Here is a 21,616-nt window from a genome sequence, read left to right as displayed (position 1 = left end):
TAACTCAATCTGAATAATCATATGAATGGATGACAAATGCGACTATGCACTGTACCTATAGGACACAGAGGCGTGTTGATTAATTTATTCTGGAAAGAAGAGAAGCGACACCAAAAATGAGGTCTTCTCGTTTAATAGTATAGATATGTATTATCATCAAATGCAACTAACATTTCAATATTATGAATGAACACGAATGTGGCCACTTTCATTTAAGACGGAAACCGTCTAAAATTAAACTAAAATGCTAAAATTGTGAAGATGTCAGTAATTTAGCATGACTTAATGATGTTAGTACCCAATATATGTGCATTCTATAGTCAAAAACAGCCCATATTTGTGTAGCAGAAACATTCTACCTTCTAATAAATAGCTAAAAGATTACATTTTCACAATTTTACAAAACTGCTATATTTTGGGGCCAAAATGGGTCTTACTGAGCCTACTCCTTTACAAAACTGACGGCATCAAAATTTGATAAAACTTCTTATATCAACACCTACCTATAGTTTTTGTAAGTCAAATTTATTCAAATTGGTCCACTTCATCTTTATTGAAAGTATGAAAAAAGTTTAATTGTGCGAACTGTGATTTTTTTCACGATAATAGCCCAAAAATGATGAAAAATGTCAAAATCATCAAATTTGGGTACTTTCAAAGGGCTGTAGCAAAAAAAAAAGAAGTCCACCACCATATGATTTTTACTTCACCAATTATTGGTTTACAGTCCTATAAACCCAATGTTTAGAAACAAAAAAGTTTAATTCAGAGGTGTACTTCCTTAAAGAGTTGGTCGAATTGCTTTCGACTGAAAACCGTAACATTACTAGAAAACAAACTCTAAAGTACGAGATTCCGATTGAAGTGTCAGAGCTTCATGACCAAAAATAATCCCAATGAAACATTATTGCTTAGGACCTCCATGGACTCTTAAACATAAATACGTATATTGTTATAAATTAAGGAATGTATCTCCCTCATGCAAAGCTCTGATTCCTTACACGGATTTGGCTATACTTTTTGGACCTTTTGAATTATAGCTCTTCATCTTTTATATAAGCTTTGGATTTCAAATATTTTGACCACGAGCATCACTGAAGAGACATGTATTGTCTAAATGCGCATCTGGTGCAGGAAAATTGGTACCGTTAATGTTATTATATGCATTACTGTCTTAGCCACAATCCCGTCATCTTTCCTCGACTATGATGTTACCGAATGCGCTTATCGTCGAATTTTCGCTTGCCATGAGCAACACGACAGATGACTAGTGGAGCAGGATTTTCTTATCCCACCGAAGCCTTTAAGGTTACTCCAAGTTTTGGTGGGTCTCTTGTCGGAAATTCATTATTTTTTATTGTAATGTTTTGTATTTCAATTGTTTTTCTTTTTAAACATGAGGTTATACATTTTTCTTTTGACTTTTTTCGTTGTTTTATTTTGGCCATGGTGTTGTTTGTTCTACTATGGCTAATGATTTCTAATCCCCTTGGTATATTTTTTTCCAACTGGTATTACACTGCTATACATAACAGTCTGTCGATGCATTTGACGGATTGAGAATGACAAATTTAAGTCAAAATTCTTGATATACTTATAAACAAAAAGTATATTTGGGAGTTACGATAATGAGACATTAACCCAACAACACAAATAAGCAAAAGGCATTAAATGATTGTAAAATAATAAATTTATTAAGTTTTACCTGCTACAGAGCTGGACCGGCGTAACATACCATGCGCAGACGACTTCGATCATGACGTAATTGAGAAACTTTTGACGTCATTTTCAAAATGGCGTCACCTTTCTTGCAGTATTTGATAGAGACGGACAGGTTTTCTTTACAAAGTCCATGTAACAAGAATAGGAACTGCAAGGGGAAAACTATCGGGTTTAACATTCAGATCAATAGTCCCAAAGAAGATAAAGATGAGAACTGTGAGTGCAAAACTTTGTCTAAGTCTCTAAATAGCGAGAAGGGAATTTCATCACCAATGCCAACATGTAGGCAGTTTCAGGGGAGATAATTATCAACGCGATAATGACTTTTCAAGTCCCTTTTTAGGTGTAACACCACTAATTCGGGCCCGGCCAGAAAGCACATACAGAAAGTAGTACATATTAACACAAAATAGTTCCTACGCATGAGTGTAACTTTCAAAATATGTAGAATATTTAGGTATTTTTGATATCAAATGAAAGCTGAAGGACTGGTGATCATTGTAGAACACTTTTGGACTTTTGATTTTAAATATTAAAAAAATGCACCAAATTTTAAAAAGAGGGTACATTTTGTCTGTTTGTCAGATCTGAAGTACCTGTTTTGGTACATCCGAAGTTCCGGGAACCAGTTCTTTCTTTTATGCCATTAAAGGTAGACTATGTTGATTTTTTCAGTACAAGACACCATAAAGTGTTGCTTTGAAATGCAATGATTGTCACTTTATTTGAACTTAAAACAAGAGAGGTGAGCCTGCTTGAAATGGAGGGATTTAACATAGAAAGCAATGGGACCACGAATTAGTGGTGTACTTCCTTTAGTGGTTTTGTTTATGACGACGTCGTAAAATTGAACTCTAATCTTCAGATTTGAAATTTTATAATTACGCATAATTACCATATTTTAATATAGATTCGGATATAATATAAATCCTTTGTCGTATTTAAATTAAACAGATTTTGACAGGATTTTTAGTTATTTGGGTGTGTATGTATAGATTTGCGGGAAACTTCTTAGAACGTTGGAAAGTTATTTTCCCGCAAAATATTAGTCGACAATATTTAACCGCTACGATCGATTGAAATTTTGTCGATTATCTTGCTCTCTTGACGCACGCTCGTATTAATCGTATTCAATTGTTTCTAATGATTAAGAGTTGATCAATTTCATCAACTTGTTCGTTTATTTTCAAAACTTACAATTGTCTCGACCGTATTCATAGTCCAGTCATTCTAGCCAAAATATGACCAAACCTCAAACTAGATGCAACTGACTCTTCTGATTTACGAGCGAGTTTTAGCAGTGATCAAATGAGTTGACAGGAAATCTTCAATCGTGACCAATCGAATATATCGTTACGATCAATTCAGAGTTTTCTCCCTTTATTGAGTTGACAGATACATACATAATGTGGCGGGGTTTAATAAGTTTGTTGGTGCCAATCTCACCCTTCACCGATGGGACAATGGTTTCAACGGCACAGCACAAGAACAATCTTTTACAAAACAGTAATTACATTAGATGTATGTTTCATTATAATACGATATTCTGATTGGCTACACTGCAGTCAACGCTTTTACACCCCAATAAAGGTACAAAAAGAAGCATTCAATTATTAAGTAAACGATAAACCAATATGAAAAACAGCAATAATCGACAACCACTAAATTACAGACTCCTGCGCCTTGAGACAGGCACTAATAGAGTAAGAACTTGTTTGAAGGCGCACCATCCCTCCCTTAACTCGGGACAGTGGTCCGGTGTTACAGAAAAAAACTATAAAAATCAGTTCAAAAGGGCTTTACTAATCAGATCGATTAACAAATACATCTAAAAAATCACCGAGTAGGCGTGGCAGGCTACTTACTCGTTTAAACAATTGCCAGAATCACCAAAAACAACCTACTTATATGTCTTTGCAATTGCATGTAATTATACTTCACTGAAAAGATTTATTAAAGAAAATCCTAATTTTTTATGTCAAAATTTATTACCGATAAAACTTTACGCATTGCCTTATAAAGGACAAATCGCCACGGTGGTTCCGTGGAAGCGTACTCGCCTCGAGAATAGGAAGTCGTCAGCTCGATCCCCGATCAAACCTTCAAAATTTGGTATTAGTTGATACTCTGTTAAGTGCTCGCCATTAAGGACTTTAGTTGATTCGCTGTCGGGATGAAGTATAAGGGTAGGGTGTACAGACCTGTCTAATATGCATGATATATTTTCTACTTGGCGTACAAATTGCACCCTATTGATATATTTGACATTCCAAAAATATGTCCCATATCAGCACTGACAAGCTAGTATAATATTAAGTATTCTGAGTACATAATACATTTTGAATAGCATGAGAACTTAAATGTGTATACTTTATTCATATGAAACTTTTAATTGCATAATTACTTATTGTATTGACTTTATTATTAATAAAAGAAAATCTTCAAATCTGAACCAATTCATTCGTTCGATATAGTTAAATTTAGATATTCGACTTTGCATTTTAATAATTTTGTTCAATTCAAAGGACTTTATCAAAATGACATTTATTTGGAACTGTACTAAAATACATGACGTATCACTCTGTCATACCTTTAAATCCAAGCAAAACTATAAAACCTGAAGTATTCATAAACCGACCTCTATCGTATAAGTACTGATAATACTAACTTGTAAGGGGGTAGAAAGTGCCAACATCGGCCCCTCAATGTAATCTCTACTCATTTAAATACTACTTCATTTTCCCATTTATTTTTGTTCTTTCCAATCATTAAACTAACCTGAAATCCGACCTAATGCAATTTATAACGCCGTATTCGACCCGGCTGTGTAGCGCAAAGGAATAGATTTCACAATTTGTTTTGTTTCTTTTTTAGTTCAGTGATCACGTGCAGATACCCAATATGGTCATATTTCCTTTTGTTTATTAATAATTAACGTGTGAACGTTTTGTTTACTTTCTATGTTAATACTTGACAAGGAATAGGTGTTTAGTGTCTTTGGATTAACAGAACGCAAACATGATGAAATTCTTAAATTATTTGTTGAATGAAGGTAAGTTAACAATTAAAAAAAAACTATCTTATTCGCATCACCTTATGCCATTTTATTTATATCGCACCCCCTTTCCAAACTATCGCCAACAGATTTCAATTTAAAACCGAATTCAGTATTTCAGTAGACAATATACACGCAAGAAGAAATGATAACTTATTAACGCTTAGTTCTTACATGGAAATATCAAAATTAGTCTTATTTTGGTGAGTGTAGACCTTTAGTTCTTGGTTGTTGAACGTTGACCCTTTGACATACCTTTTTTGCACCCTTACCGTAACTGATGAAGGTATATACTAGTAGAACAAAGTCCTATGTGATTTTTGTCTCGCCTGCTATGCAAGTCGCAGTATGCGAGACATATGTATTGATACGCTGCTGCTGCTGCGGCGTAAACTTTATGTCCAAAGCTTTATAATTCAGAAGGTATTTAGATGCTTCATAACTATATGCTTTTGTTACGAAGTTTCTGTCTGTTATATGTCCAAAGTCCTTGACCTCATTTTCATGGTTCAGCGACTGCTTGAAAAAAAAATCTCACTTATGAGTTATAGGATAACCATATTTGGGATATTGGTTCCTTGCAACGTCTACATGTCAGACAGGTTTCAGCTGACCTCGACTTCATGTTTTCATTACAAAATTGCTTGTCTCCACCGGAACTCGAACCCGGTACTTCTGTGTTACAAGGCAGCGCGCTAACCGACTGAGCTAAACCGCTTACGGCTGACTAAGTATCTACTAAGTTTTTCTAAGGGAAGCAATCCCGTCACACTTCCCCCACCTCAAGAGTCATTATACTCCATAATGATGATATCTTCATCTTTTTTATATTTATATTTTAACCTGGCTAGGTAATTCTTCTAACCGTGGGTTATTATTGTTGGGCGCCAATGTAACCGGAGAGCACGAATTTCATTACAAAATTGCTTGTCTCCACCGGGACTCGAACCCGGTACCTCTGTGTTACAAGGCAGCGCGCTAACCGACTGAGCTAAAGAAGTACTTCTTTAGCTCAACCGCTTACGGCTGACTAAGTATCTACTAAGTTTTTCTAAGGGAAGCAATCCCGTCACACATGGATAAGTGACGTGATCAAGGTCAAATTTACGTGTAATGGGAATATGTCAGTCTTCCAGGTATCAAACCTAACTTGACCTCATTTTTATTGTTCATTGGTTAATGTTAAGTTTTTGTGTTTTTGTCTGGTTTTCAAGTAATATGAGCGACAGGTCAACTATATTTGGTTTATGGAATGATTGTAAGGTGTACATGTATGTCTGGCAGTTATCATCTGGCCTCATTTGCATGGTTCATTGGTAAATGTTACGTTTTTGTGTTTTAGTCTGTTTTTCAAGTACTATAAACAATAGGTCAACTATATTTGGTGTATCGAATTACTGTAATGAGTACATTTCGGTCTGTCAGGTTCGATCTGACCTTGACCTCATTTCAATGAATCATTATTTAATATTAATGTTTTTTGTTTTGTTATGTTCTATTTTCAATTTATTAGGGCAATTTTATTGTGTATACAAATATTGTAAGGTGTATATGTCTGTCTGACAGCATTTATCTGACCCGCGTTTCTGTGATATTTTTAGTTAACCCTTTATCCATAAAACTCTAAACATGAAATCAATAGTCAGTAAAGTAGGCGAGACATTTCAGCGTGCGCACTCTTGTTTAATTAAAATATTTTTGTATCTTTAATAATTTTTTCAACCATTTACTTTTTCTAAATGGAAGTGACTGAACATTTAAAAACCCATACTCATGCGAATAGTTGCAGGCAGTTCATACTATTACCCACTGACAATAATTCAAGAATTGATACGTCAATTCAAATAACGATACTCGCAGCCATTTTTTTTCTCACAAATTTTATAACCTTCTGTTTGTTCCTGTTTAGTCTTTTTTTCTTTATTTGATTGTATTTCATTCGACTATTTCTTGTGTATCTGCCGTCTTTCATTTACATTTGAAGACAATTAGGCAGCTTAGAATGACTACCAGACAATGTTCACTTACACCAATGAGTTAAATTGTTTATACTAGTTCAACAAGATCATCATTATAATATATGATGTCTTTGATTACAACTAGTCTTACTGAAATAACTTTAATTAAGTTTGCTCTAGACTTGAAGGTTGGAAAGCCAAACCTATAAAATGTTTGAGAGATGTAATAAAATCGAAATGCTAGATAGAACACGTACATTCACAGCACTTGCAACTAGGTAGTCAGAGCGTCGTAAAAGCATTAATTATATCCCAGTGTTAGCAAACTAAATTATTCTAAATACATTATTACCAAAAGAATGTCCTCATACGTGTTACATCATAATAAATAACATAAAGCAGCTTATAAGATGAGGCAAGTTTAAAAGTAGATTTAGACCCAATAATGTCTTGCATGGAGTAAACAATTGCATTCTTCAGTTTTTTTCTCTCATTTACATATTAAAAAGCTGTTCAGCAAATGATTTCAAACGAAGATAATCACGCAAAGTCATTAGTTGCATACAGTATAATGAAGTCTTTGTGGTGTCGTTGCCACCGGTGAAACCAAAGCTCCCTATATCAATATGTAATCCCGCATTTCAAGGTTGAGCAACGAAATAATGAACCTTTTGTTTTTTCGTGCCCATCACTAAATATTTGCCGCTTATATGTATGCTGCACTATATATAGATATATATATATATATAGCTAGTTGATTAAACATTTTCCATCTACTTGCCAAGTAATTTTAAAACTCATTATAAAAATGCTTTAAAAGGCCCAATAGATAAATCATACTTTTGACTAAGTTATTAAAATTTTGAGATCAAATATCTATATCATATCTGAATCCGGTCTGCTGGTGAAGGTTGACTTCATTTGATTGTTATTGAGTACCTATCTATTTAACACGTAGAGCGTTATACATAGCCTTCAGAACGCACCGTTCGGAGATAACATCGCCAACGTTTAATCACAATGGGTAAGGTTTTGTTTATATATTAATCTTTCAGTGATTGGTATTTAATAATGTTATTTATATAAAAAAATAATGATACAAAACTTTCACTATTTTTTATTTGTGGAAATATTTTGTTGTTGTTGTTATGATAAAGTCCTAATAGATTTGTTCGTATAAATATTCGTATTTTAATGAAATAAAGGTAATCTCATAGTGAAAATATTTATCCTTTAAAAACAAACGAAAATAAAATGTACTAAATGATAATTTAGAAATATTAATCTAAGAGTGCACGGTGCGTCACTGAATGGGCAAAAAGTCATTGGCAAAGTAACCTAAAATAAATTTAAAAAATCGAGAAAAAAATGTTTCAGTAGGAAGGTAAGAAAATACGAATGTCGTGTTGGTTTCGGTAATATTTTCCCCAGTTTCGAACATTTTTTTATCCAAAGTATTTGTTAAGATTCTATATCATTAAACAGGTTTATTGGCGTTAATATTTTGAAAATGTGTCTTCGATCTTAGTATTTGCAATATTCAATGAAGAGGCATAGAACATATTGTAAAAAAACCTTTGCAATATTGTCTGTTGCCATAATTTATAACTTTAAAAGTTTACTCATGTAGAGAGAGACAAAGGGACACCAAGGATGACTATTGCTAATCTTTTTGGAACTACCTTATAATTTCTTGACATTGCTCTCTTTCGCGCGACATCAGCGCGTGCATTGACGTGTGTTAGCAAGGATGTATGTTTTTAACTTTTTGTTCCTACAGGTATGACCATACAAACACTCCATACTTATCGTTATCTTTTAATAAACTACATCATTCTATGCATATGTAATTATAATTGTATCCGCTCTAGGGTGGATAAAAAAGTATGCATTACAAGTGACATTTAATATAAATGGTTTCTGGTGGTACCTAGTGTTATTTATTTGTTGTTTATAAAAAAATGAAGTAAAACACGTTTTATTATTGTAATTTGCATAATTTGATCTATTGATAAATTTTGTATGACAACGAGCACAAACAAGTTCGAATGTTTTAAATGCGTTTCCTTGAGTTTCACATTTTACATATCTAATGTCATTAAATTAAAGAAAAAATCAATTTATTTACAATTAATGAGTCCGTAAATTTACCTTCAATTCATCATCAACTTTTAAAGGGAATAAAAATGTAATAAAAACGAAGTAATCCGAACTACCGAGGTGTGAAGTCATTTCATTTGCTCGAATGGAAAAATACGCAGAGTACCAAATGAACTGGAAATAAGACGTTTCAAATGCTATTCAAATTCTTTGATCAGAAAAATTGAAAAAGATTATTCAATCCGAGATTTTACTGCAATTTAAATTGACAAAACCCTTTAATAAGATTTCTAAATCCATATCATCTACCCTTATATAATATCTAATAAGTTAAGCACTAGTGTGCCCACATAGATAAACCCCCTTTTAACTATATAAGTACGTCTGTTGTTAAATCTATACATAGAGATTTAATAAAGAAAATAACCTTACATCTGTTAAGGATCAGTAAGTGACCTTAGAATTATTGAAATGAAAAGCCCACGTGCGTATTGTTGTTGTGTCTGTTTTTCTTATTGTTATGTCCCTTAGTTACACAGATTTACCATGTATCCATTTAAAATGGTAATCAGTTTATTTTCACTGAAGACGTTGAGACGACAATGATATGCATTATAACATTAGAACTATACATCCTTAGGAATACATTATAGCTATTTGAAATCGTTGTCACAACATAGTATACTTATGTTAGCGATATTTAAATTGTAAAGCTCTTGTTCATTAGCCTTGCATTGAAAACAACATCCTACTCAAACCTGGATTTTTTTCGATAAGATTTAATAGGTTATTTCATTCTTAAATGGTATGCAACAAACAATTTAGAAATGTCTTAGGTACAACGCCTAACATACAATCAAGATATCTAGTTATATTGATCTTTTGATGAGATTTTGATTTGCCTGAACTTGGTACAACCATTTTTGCTAAGGGTTCATCTAAACAAGGATTACTATACAAATCCTTGATCTAAATGCTTAATTATGATGAACTACATCAGTATATAAACAATAGGAATACACCTGTTTACCTATTGTTATTCTAAACTTGAATCTGTTTTGTGCGAACTTTGATGTTGTGTTGTTATCATTTGTCTGATGCCGTCTGTAATATTTATTTCCAACACTTGATGCTAAGAACATCAATATCTGATATTGGTTTTTAATATATGATAAATGTCGATTGGTGATTGATTTCTTACTTTCTAAACGAAGATTGTTGTTTTCATAGTAAAATAATTGGACCATCATGTACAATTTTGATATCAATTAGAAATATTATAATAGCAAAATACTATATTTCGATGTAATCAGCGTTGTTTTATAATGAATATATTTTACCTGTATAGTTGCCTCCTTTTCTTACTGTAACAAGAATAAAGATTTTTGGCAGATTATGATGATTTGAAAAAAATGCTGAATGCAACCAGTAAATTCTTGTTCAGCATAATCCCATGTCAATATCGTCAATGCATTGTGGCCAAAAGTGAGGTTGGTAACGAGTTGTTCTGAGAATAGTTGCTGTTCTTATTTGACCTGAACAATTTTGACATATGACGGGAACATTTATCATTAACGTGATGAGAATTATCTTGAGGAAATGTGTTGATTTTTTTATGCAAAATGATAATTTTTTTTACGTTTGGTCTTAAATGCAAGTCAATAAAATTGGATGTTTTCTCTGTACTATGGTCATTGGCAAAAACTATTTGTTTACCTGAATTTTTGACTTTGTGTATTTTGGGTAGAAGATCGAAACGTTTTTTTTTCTTCGGGTTATATTCTGTTTAAATATGTCTTCGTCTATTAGACCCTGTTCTCAAATGATCTTAAGTGACTTAGTCTCATGACCTTTTGGTTCAATTTACGAGTTGAGTCCAATATCTTAAATATTTAGCTATATATAAAGATACACCATCATCGAAATTAAGATCAGCAGTGTCAAATTGGCAAAGCGTTTCCAAATTTTTATCGTTCCCGGACTTTTTCTATAGACTAGAAAGCTGTTGCGACGCTTGTAAACATAATCCGAAAACATACCAAAAAAGTTACACTTAACAGTTTTATCTAACTCGTAAGACGTCAAAAATTGATCCAAGTTGAAAAAAAAGATATTTGAAAGGAAAGAGAAATATACAGAATTAATATATGTTAATAGTTGATGTAAATTTTTCTGTTCTTTTCGAAATTGAAATATCTTGTTAAACATTTTAAGATTTGACAGATGAGACCCATACAAATATAGATTATAAAGTATTCCACTTGACCCATACGGGATAATACAAATGTCACGAGACTTTAAAAGCAAAGTTTAATATTAAAGCAAGTAATCACTAAAAGCTTTCTTATATTGTAAGGATTCACCTTAAATTTAATTTCATAAGACCTGCTGTTGCTAAGTGTTTCAGATATATAAATACACCATAAGTATTTATGATAATAAAACACTTTTATATAATACATGAATTCAATCAAAAAAATATTTTTCTAACTCACTTTGTCACTAAATGCAGGTATATATCTGAATTAAAGTTTATTTTAGGTGTGTTATCTGCAATTTGATATCCCAATTGAAAAGATTGTATTCTCTAACTCTCCATTTAATCTTTAGAAATCAAATTTTAAACAAACATTGCCCATGAAAACTTATTACAAGGAACCAACGATCCGCCACTATATGTTTAAAAGATTGTGCCTAAGTATCGCCTTAATGACATTAACCCACATTACACGAGTTGACACTTGATACTACGAGGTGTATACATTACATGTGTCACTTGGTACTGTAAGCTGTATACACCATATGTTGATATTCAATTCAATTCAATGTTTTATTAAAGTCTCATCTCTCAACAAGTACAATCAATCTTTATACAATAGTAACATTGTAAAATAACACTAAATAAAATGAGAGCCATTCTATACAGAATTATAAGAGACTATTAAAATGCATAGATAATAATAATACATAATATGAAATAAAATACTATGTACAATATATAAAATTTCTACGTCTTTTTAAAATTAAATGACAGGTTTTGGCACACACACGAATCATATTTACATCTGAGAATAAAAACACTAACTTTTGATTATCATCTAAAGTATTAAAATTATCATTAAAAGTTTCAGCAACATGATATAAATGGTTTCTAAAATCGTCATAAAGAGGACATCTTAATAAAACATGCGCTTCATCTTCAATAAAAACGTCACATATATGGCACACTCTATTTTCTAAAACAATATTTTCATATCTCCCTGTTTCAATTCTAAGGGGAGCAACACCACATCTAAATTTGGCGAAAGCACTTCTGTGACTGAAGGGTAAAGCTATTTTGCAGTATTCCTCTGGTTCAAAATTTTCCTTAAACAGTCTGTAAGTTCGTAGCTTATTGCCACCTCTACCCGATATAGATTTATCAGAATGCAAAACAGCATGCCAATTATCGACATGTTTTCTATGTAATTTTGACATAACATTTTTTATAACATAGTTAGTGTCCATATTTTCAGGACACGATAAATGACTTAAATTTAGTTCACAGAAGGTTTTCTTTACTAAAAAATTCCAGTTTTTAACACACTTATGCTTAATACTCATACTATCAGCCCACTTGTGAACTTTTGCATTTAACCGGTTTGAGCTCATGTTATTTAATCTACACCACAAACGAATAATACTTTTCCACTGCTTATCAAAAATAGGTGTTATACCTAAGTCTCCAGTAACTGCAGCATTTGGTGCATATTTTCCTACACCGAGAAAAAATCTACAAGCCCTATTATGAATGGAGTTAATACAAGAATATGATTTTACACCCCATATACCTGCTCCATATTCTATTATAGGACAAACCAAACTTTCATATAATTTTACAAATACATCGAAACAAACACCACCTAAAAGTTTACACTTGGCTATTACCAACCCTAAAGCCCTATTTGCTGAAGATGCAACGGCTTTTACAGTAACATTATAGTCTAAATGCTCGTTTAAAACGAGACCAAGATAAGTATAATTACTAGAAAACTTAATAGTATGACCATTACAATTAAAAATTACATCAGATCTAGGTATAGATGGCGGTCTAAAATGTACAACGTTACTCTTGTTTGCATTAATTTTCATACAATTGTCTTTACACCATGTAGATAAAGCATTTAACAGAAGTTGAAGCTCTTTTTCATCGTTTGCTATAATTACAACGTCGTCAGCATATAATAAAATACACAGTTGAAAGATTGTGCCTAAGTATCGCCTTAATGACATTAACCCACATTACACGAGTTGACACTTGGTACTACGAGGTGTATACATTACATGTGTCACATGGTACTGTAAGCTGTATACACCATATGTTGATATGTTGGTGTGTATGTCAGTGAGAGACAACCCAAACCAATTGGAAAACATAAACAAAGGAATCAGGGACATTTGTTTGTGTGTCTTGTACGGAAGTTTGTTTGTAAACTTCAATTGATTAAACTCTTTTTCTACAATTGTTTACGAGTGCTCATTTCTCTTTAACAAAATTAATTTAAAACTGTTCATTCAGTTTGTCATTTTGTATTGATAGTAGCATCAAACAACAAATGACAGTTTTTAACGACATTGAACTTGCACGGTCGGATACCATCAAAGCCATTTCTGTGTAAAATTTATAGTATTTGGGCTTGATTAAAAGAAAACTAAAAGCTTCTTCTTAAAACTCATTTATATCTTTCCTTTTTTAAAAACGTACTGGTGTCATAAAATTCATGTCTTGTCTCTTTCTTTCAAGAATGTCCAGTTAGGCTAGCAATAGGATTTCCTATAAGTTTATAAGTGCAAATAAAAATCGTTTCATATCATGACGAAGTTATTCAATAAAAATGAAATGTTTTGAATCTTTTTAATTTCACTATAATGAAATCACTAGTGTGGATATGTTTTGTCATCTTTTTAATTTTCATGTTTTTGTTGAAAGTTTCTTTCATTGTCGGGAAAAGCAATTAAAACACCCATGGTTCACTTGTCTTCATTATTTATTCATGTCTAGTTGCTCTTAGAGAACCTTAATAAAACAAAAGCAGTCAATATGAAATCATGCAGGCTATTTTCCATCATTTTGAAACTTGTTAATGCATGATAACTGCTATTTAATGATCCACTTGTTAACGTGAGTACTATGTTTTTTTAAATTTCAAATAATAAATAAATTATGTATTAAATGACTATGAAAATAGTGTTATAGCAAAAATGGTATTGTTCGGGAAAACACCTTGTCTTTGAACAATTCCTCTTATAGTTGATGCGTTTCCTCGGTTTAAGTTTGTAACCCGGATTCGTTTTCTCTCGATTTATGACTTTTGAATAGCGGTATACCACTATTGCCTTTATTTTGACTGACTTGTATCGATTATGTTTTGGTGCCTTGAAAACATAGCTCGTAAAATATATAACTTAGTCAGTTTAGTTCTACTTATATTTGGAACATCGAACTTGACATGTTATAGATGGCATGTATTACCCTAAATTGAAAGAATCTGTACGGGGTAATAATTTCTTTATATAATGGTGGAAATGGTTCATACATTTGGGTTTTCCTTCATCTCTTTGAATACTGAAGTGGCATTGTCATTTTAGGCATGTCATGTCATTTCAAATCGCGTATGAATAATTAATTGTTGATATACAGCACATCCGCGAACTTCGTCAAGGAAAAGTGCAATACATATTTCTAACAAAATAACAAACAGGGCATCAGAGGTGATTCAACTCTTGTTCATTTCAAATTAGATTGAAATTCCACATATTTTCGATTCTGTTCTTTTTTATTTAAAATATATTTTGACCTTTGTTTCAAGTATTTTTTTTTATATCAATTTATATGACAGAAACATCTATTGACTTAATTTCTCCAAAATTTCATGTTCATGTATTACATTGAGCATAGAGGGTTTTAACATCTTCAAATGTATACCAATATTTCTCTTAAAACCATCCAGATCATTCTAGGTGTTGAATGGGAGCTTGCACCTACTTATTGTCTAGCGCAATTCGTATTAACATTAGTTTTATTGTATTCATAAGTTATAATCTTATTGTCGACTTTCAAGTATTAAAAGGTAACTTCGTCTGGTATGACAAAAACCCAATTTAAACGTCCATTCAACGTCTCTCCGATTAAAACTAGTCCGATATTTAATCTTTCACAGTTGTAATTACACGGCTATTTTACCAATATCTATGTTGAATTTTAACTACCATCAATATTTTGTTTACCTTCTCCTTGATCACTACATAAAGTATTGACATTCTTTTTCTGTTTTTAAATTCACGACTGTCAATTTGTACGTTGATTGCGAATTTCCGAGACAGCTTCGGAGACGACCGGTAGCCATATTCCTTTATCAGTATTTACAATAATAATACTCTTGGAGAAGATAATCTTGAGTAGAACTGATTGAGGTTTTACTTCATAGTGTCGGGAACTATCTAAGGTGATTTACCAGGAATTCAAGTTCGTGTATAAAATAATTCACACCCGCGAAAAAATGACTCGTTCGGTAAATAGTTACTAGGATAACATTTAACACCAGGACAATATATTACTATGATGTACAATATTGCAATGAAATGAAAACATGCCAAAACATAGAACTGCAATTGAAAGCACAGTGTGAAATAAATCATATTAATTGAAAATAACTGGATATAATTGGAAAATTAAATCATGAAATATTCCGTGTTAGCCAGTCCAACACCATCACATCAAGGTAAGAAACATAAAATCTACATTAAATGTTCATATTGAACTTATGTGAAAATAGTTTTAAAATTGGAAATATAAATGGGCATGCAAAACGAAAGTTAGCATAATTTTAATGTTAGTAGAAAAATCCCTAACTTTTAATTTATTTGAACAATTAATTCTCGTTGTAGAGGTTTTAAACGGAACATGTAGAAAGTGTATTTTGTATGAAGGCGTTTTCTAAAAGAAAATTGCAACAACGGATAGTGCATATAAGATAAATTACACCATTTTGAGGACACAACTTTTAAACCGTGTATATTTAAGAGTTTATTGTAAACAAATACGTAGAAACAAAATAAAAGGATCGTCCAAAGTTTACACTGCAATTATTAGATTTCGCTAAATGTATATATCTAAACAGAAACAAGTTATAACTTTCAAAAGTGAAATCCAGTAACATACAATAGAAGTTAATGAATTAATTTTCTCTCTATTCAATCTCGAGTGATTCGTTCTCTTTCAGATTTACCTGTTTATCTTTTACCAGTCTCACTTTATTTCAACCAGTTTTTGTCGAGCCTTCGACTTTAGTCGAAAAAGCGAGACTAAGCGATCCTACATTCCGTCGTCGTCGGCGTCGTCGTCGGCGGCGGCGTCCACAAATATTCACTCTGTGGTTAAAGTTTTTGAAATTTTAATAACTTTCTTAAACTATACTGAATTTCTACCAAACTTAGACAGAAGCTTGTTTATGATCATAAGAAAGTATCCAGAAGTAAATTTTGTAAAAATAAAATTCCATTTTTTCCGTATTTTACTTATAAATGAACTTAGTTTTTCTGCGAGGAAACATTACATTCACTCTGTTGTTAAAGTTTTTAAAATTTTAATAACTTTCATAAACTATCCTTGATATGTACCAAACTAGGACAGAAGCTTGTTTATGATCATAAGATAGTATCAAGAAGAAAATGTTGTGAAAATAAATTTCCACTTTTCCGTATTCTACTTATAAATGGACTTAGTTTTTCTGCGAGGAAACATTACATTCACTCTGTGGTTAAAGTTTTTAAAATTTTAATAACTTTCATAACCTATCCTTGATTTGTACCAAACTTGGACAGAAGCTTGTTTATGATCATAAGATAGTATCAAGAAGAAAATTTTGTAAAAATAAATTTCCACTTTTCCGTATTTTACTTATAAATGGACTTAGTTTTTTTGCCAGAAACAAAACATTCACTCTGTGGTTTAAGTTTTTAAAATTTTTATAATGTTCTTAAACTATCCTGGATTTCTACCAAACTTAGACAAAAGCTTATTTCTGATCATAAGATATTATTCAGAAGTAAATTTTGTAAAAAAAAAATTGACTTTTTCCGTATTTTACTTATTAATGGACTTAGTTTTTCTTCCAGTTAACATTACATACAGTCTGCAGTTAAAGTTTATAAAACATTTATAAGATTCATAAACTACCCTGGATTTTTTTTACCAAACTTGGAAGCTTCTTTCAATCAAAAGACAGTATCATGAGGGAAATTTTTATTGATGTTTTTCCTCATTTTTGTTGAGTCTGCGATTAACAGAAAAAGTAGGCGAGACACCGGGTTCCGTGGAACCCTTACGAATTTTTTTTGTAACGGTTGTATCCTTTGGTAATTCCCTGTCCTTAACTTATTGATGTTATCTGTTTATCTTTAAGCACTACAGTTGTTCCTATTCCTATCTGTTCTATCTTTTAACAACTTCTGCTCTTGTAGTCTCTTATGACTGTATCTTGTGTATCATGGATTAATTTTCTTTTCTTCTTGTCCTTTATAATCGGTCTTGGGTTCTTTTAATTCATCGGTTTGCTATCTTGCAATCATTTATAATTGTGTCTGGTCTTGCATTTTTCATTCTCAAAAGCAACTAAAAATTACCCAGGTTTTTGGTGGGGTCTTCTTGCTCAATTTTTCGATATAGTGTTTTGTGGAACCGTATATTTATTCGTCGTTCCTCGTTTTATCTATATGGTGTTCTCAGTTTCATCTCGATGTCAATCCCCGGCGCAGAGTTCATATCCGTTCCATACATGCTCCGCAATACTGCACTTAATATGAGTATAGTGTTACAAAGTATTAAACGGAACGGATATGTGATGTCTGCGCCGGAGATTGCCTCGATGTATGACTTTTGAATATCCCTATGGTATCTTCCGTCTTTTTTATGAAGTATTTTATGGTCTAATATAATATTCCCTTATCATTGTATCTTTTCCCTCTTTAGATAGTTATCTTTTTGGTCCAGTTTATGATTGTATCTGTTATGTTCTCTTAGTCCTAAATAATTGTGTTTTTTGTTTTGTACAATCATTCTGGCCTTCAAACACTTTCTATTTGAGTCTGTTTTATCTTCAAACAATGTTTTGTTTATTTGATACCGTCTGAGTGTGTTTGATTTATTTTCCCTTTTGTATTACACCAACTATGTATCCTTGTGGCATTCTTCTGTACATCTCTAAATTTATGATTGTATATGGTTGCTTTTGTCGCCCTTTCTGCTTGTTTTTAATTTTGTCTCATTTCATTTTCTGTCGGACTTTTAACCCTGGTGATTATGCCTTATCTTCTAGCAAACTTCTATTCTTATTGCTTTTTAGTTATGACTGTGTCATTTGCTCATGATCTTCCATTTTTCTCACTCTTTTGTAATCTGTCTGTTTTAATTGATGCAAAACGTTTGTCATGATGATTGTGTCTGCTGTCCTTCTAAAATTTTCTATTTCTATGTTCTTTTTTTAAATTCTGTCATTGTAACCCTTTTAATTGTGTCCTCTGTCCTCTGACCCTTTCTTGTTGTGCATTCTTCCTGTGTGTTCTTGTTGTGTCTCTGTACTTGTAATCCTTTTTTATTGTATCATTTGTCCATGTTCTTTTCCCTGTTTATGTTTTCTGTCCTTGTTACCCTCTCTGGTTGTGTCTGTACTGATAATATATTTTTTGCCTTGTACGATTATGACTGTTCATTAAATACCAAATTCATATTTTGTTTATAACTTAAAAGTAAAAATCTTTCAACTCATATAACAGTTGTTTTCCAGTCGTTTCGCTGGTTGATAAAGTCGAACATTTAGTTTTTGTCAGGTTTTGTGAACTCCCCCTTTTTAAATATCTCTTTGAATTCGGAATGATTTAACAATGAATTAAAACAAAAAAGCGACCACTTTGGTATCTGGACTGGAGTTATTTATATTGAATATATTCTGAACATTGATAAAAGGTTGATATATCAATATCTACGTTTTGCCACCAAATAAAACGATCTTATTTAAACACTGACCACTTTGGCCATATTAAACTATATTAAATCTCAGCTGAACAAATGAATTTCAAATCTGTAATCTAAACAGATTAATACTTCGTGTTACATATTTAGATATATTCGTCTGTTATGTAAGATCTAAATTGAAATCTCCATTATCGTAATTATTAAATCGTTGACAGACTTCTTTAAAATAATGCTAATTTTGTCTTAAATCCATTACAATTTACAGTTATCTCCTCATGGTCATCATAAGACATATTAAATTCAATATAAATCTGTTCGATCTGTAGATTATAATAGTTTAAACTATATGTGAAAAATAAGTTTAAATGTGTGTAATTTAATAGTTCATTAAGTAATTAGTACGATTTGTTTACAGATTAAATGATTAAAATAATAACAAATCATAAACATGACAGCTTATATGATTTGCATTGACAATAAGTTAATACATAATTACTCACCATATACACATACTTTCGCAATGGACAAATACATCTATAGTCCTAATTTGACGCAGGCAATTATGCTAGATGATGATATACTTTATTCATTGAAGTTGTATACGTATAAAAGATTAATATACAGGCAAATGAGATACACTAATTTTGTACAAGGAACAGAAGAGAAAAGTGTTTTGTGTGGGTTTTTGTAAATTTATTTGAACTGCATTATTGATATAATGACTGCAATATTGATATAATGCTTTAAAAAAAATTTACTTTTTAAAATTTATTGGGTATATAAAGTTATTTTGATGATATCGATTTCCTTAAAACATAGATTAAGTGAATTTTGAGTTTGTTGATTTAAGAATTGTGATATATTATAGTATCCTAGACGTAATACAATTTTGATATTTTTATACTGTTTGGATTTCTTTTGACTCTTCAAAGAATTGCATTTTTCGGTCATATCAAAACTATGTGTACTCATAATTTAACTTGATCTCACGGATTACATACAGACGTTTCTCGTCATTCTGTTGCTATTTAAACAAACATTTCACTCTTTTGACAAAATAAACTGTATTTCAATTGATTGTAACTAATATTTTCAAACCTTATGAAATCGAAAATCGATCGGAATAAAAAAAAGAATGTTTTGTATTGTTGTATTTATCAATAGAAGTTATTTTTATACAATTCCTATGTAAGCATATTGAAATTTCTGTTTTATAATTTCTGATGACTGAAGTTTATTTATAACCTCAATGTAACTTTGTTATATATGAAAAAAGTTCTATATAAATTTTCGCTATGTCAATAACAAATACACAATTATTTGCATTATTTAATAGAATGACAAAGGGTATTGAGATAAAGACTTTCGAGTGTTTGCATGTTGTATTTAAATTGTTAAAGTACATTAATGATAACACTCCCTATAACATGTATAACGGGCTATCACAACGGCATATACAATAGGATCTTTGTTTCTGATTATCAATAAAAAAACATTGTTTATGCTATCGTATATCTGTTGTTCCGTTTGCCAATGCAATTCAATGCATTTTACAATTATGTAGAGACGATTCTGATCAGGGATTATCCATTATATATGCAGTACCAATAATCAGTACAGAATCGGATTCATGCGACATATATTTCAATTTGAAAGCTATGAAATGAAAGACAGGATATTACGGCTATCTGAGGCAATGTCATAATGGAAGCCGTTATTGTGAAGACAAGCAATTTCTAATATTTTATTTCGATTCATTTGAATTTTAGAGAAACACGTTGATTTCATTCAAATTCCACACAGGAAAGGTTTCTTATCCCAGGCATATATTAACTTAGCCGTATTTGGCACAACTTTTTGGAAGTTTTAGGTTCTCAATGCTCTTCAACTTTGTACGTGTGTTGCTTTATAACTATTTTGATCTGAGCGTCACTGACGAGTCTTATGTAGAATAAACGCGCGTCTGGCGTATTAAATTATAAGCCTGGTACCTTTGATAACCAATTAGACAGAGAGTTACTGAACATACAATTCAGACTGATTGTTATGACATAAACCCAAGTTATCTGTATTTGGTAAAAAAAAAGTTGATGTTTTGTTATATTTATCAGATGCAATACAACAGAACACACAGTAAATCTAATGAAACGTTATAACTTGAATCATTTTCTTTCGGAAATTTTAACATAAAAAATGTCTGGTTAAATACTAATGGCTCAGTTAATTTGTACAGATAAGAACGTTTGAAGTGATACTCTGGAATTATTTTCACACTTATTTGATGCTTCCCAAAATCTGAAAGGAACTGAGATCTATGTTCTACTTTTTTCATATCATTGGTGAAAGATATACTATGGTTTAATATTGTACGTTGTGTAATCTTCAAAAAAGCAATGTTCTACAGATAATAACGCGCACTGCATCCTTTGTTAAAATAAAGTTAAGTAATACATTGAAGGTAAAAATGTATAAAGGTAGCGAACCTATACGAGAAAACAAAGGAAGACTTTCATCAGTCGAAGTAGAAGTCAAGATCTTTGTATAAAAGGAGTTTTCAAGTTAAAATAAGCCAAGTGATTTGTGCCTTGTATAATACAATAAATCGAGGTTAAGCTTGTATATTTCTAAATTCAACCCGCCTGCAGCATACCGGATTTGTTCTTACTGAAACACAATGGTCTTCGTGTTTTAAAAAGATATAAAGTTTACTCAATATACCAGAAATTTATTTAACATAGTTGAACATAATTTCTTTAGTGTACTAAACAA

General features: G+C 31.5%; 1 protein-coding gene across 3 annotated transcripts in view; it reads left to right on the top strand.

Moving 5' to 3' along the window:
* The first annotated feature begins 4,637 nt into the window (after positions 1-4,637).
* Positions 4,638-21,616, top strand: part of LOC143073082 (advillin-like) — a 54,164-nt gene continuing 37,185 nt past the window's right edge. Inside the window, exon 1 of one of the 3 annotated variants that reach the window (XM_076248349.1) lies at positions 4,638-4,774. In XM_076248349.1, coding sequence (XP_076104464.1) covers positions 4,741-4,774 — 34 coding nt within the window. In that variant the 5' untranslated portion in view covers positions 4,638-4,740. Of the gene's footprint in view, positions 4,775-7,656; positions 7,760-15,077; positions 15,597-21,616 lie in introns of those variants that run through there. The other 2 variants (XM_076248350.1, XM_076248348.1) reach the window with 2 other exon arrangements.

The sequence above is a fragment of the Mytilus galloprovincialis genome, chromosome 4 (genome assembly GCF_965363235.1).
Source record: "Mytilus galloprovincialis chromosome 4, xbMytGall1.hap1.1, whole genome shotgun sequence".
NCBI classification, from domain to species: Eukaryota; Metazoa; Mollusca; class Bivalvia; order Mytilida; family Mytilidae; genus Mytilus; species Mytilus galloprovincialis.
The sequence above is the reverse complement of the archived record's forward strand: the minus strand, read 5'-3'. Positions and strand labels throughout refer to the sequence as shown.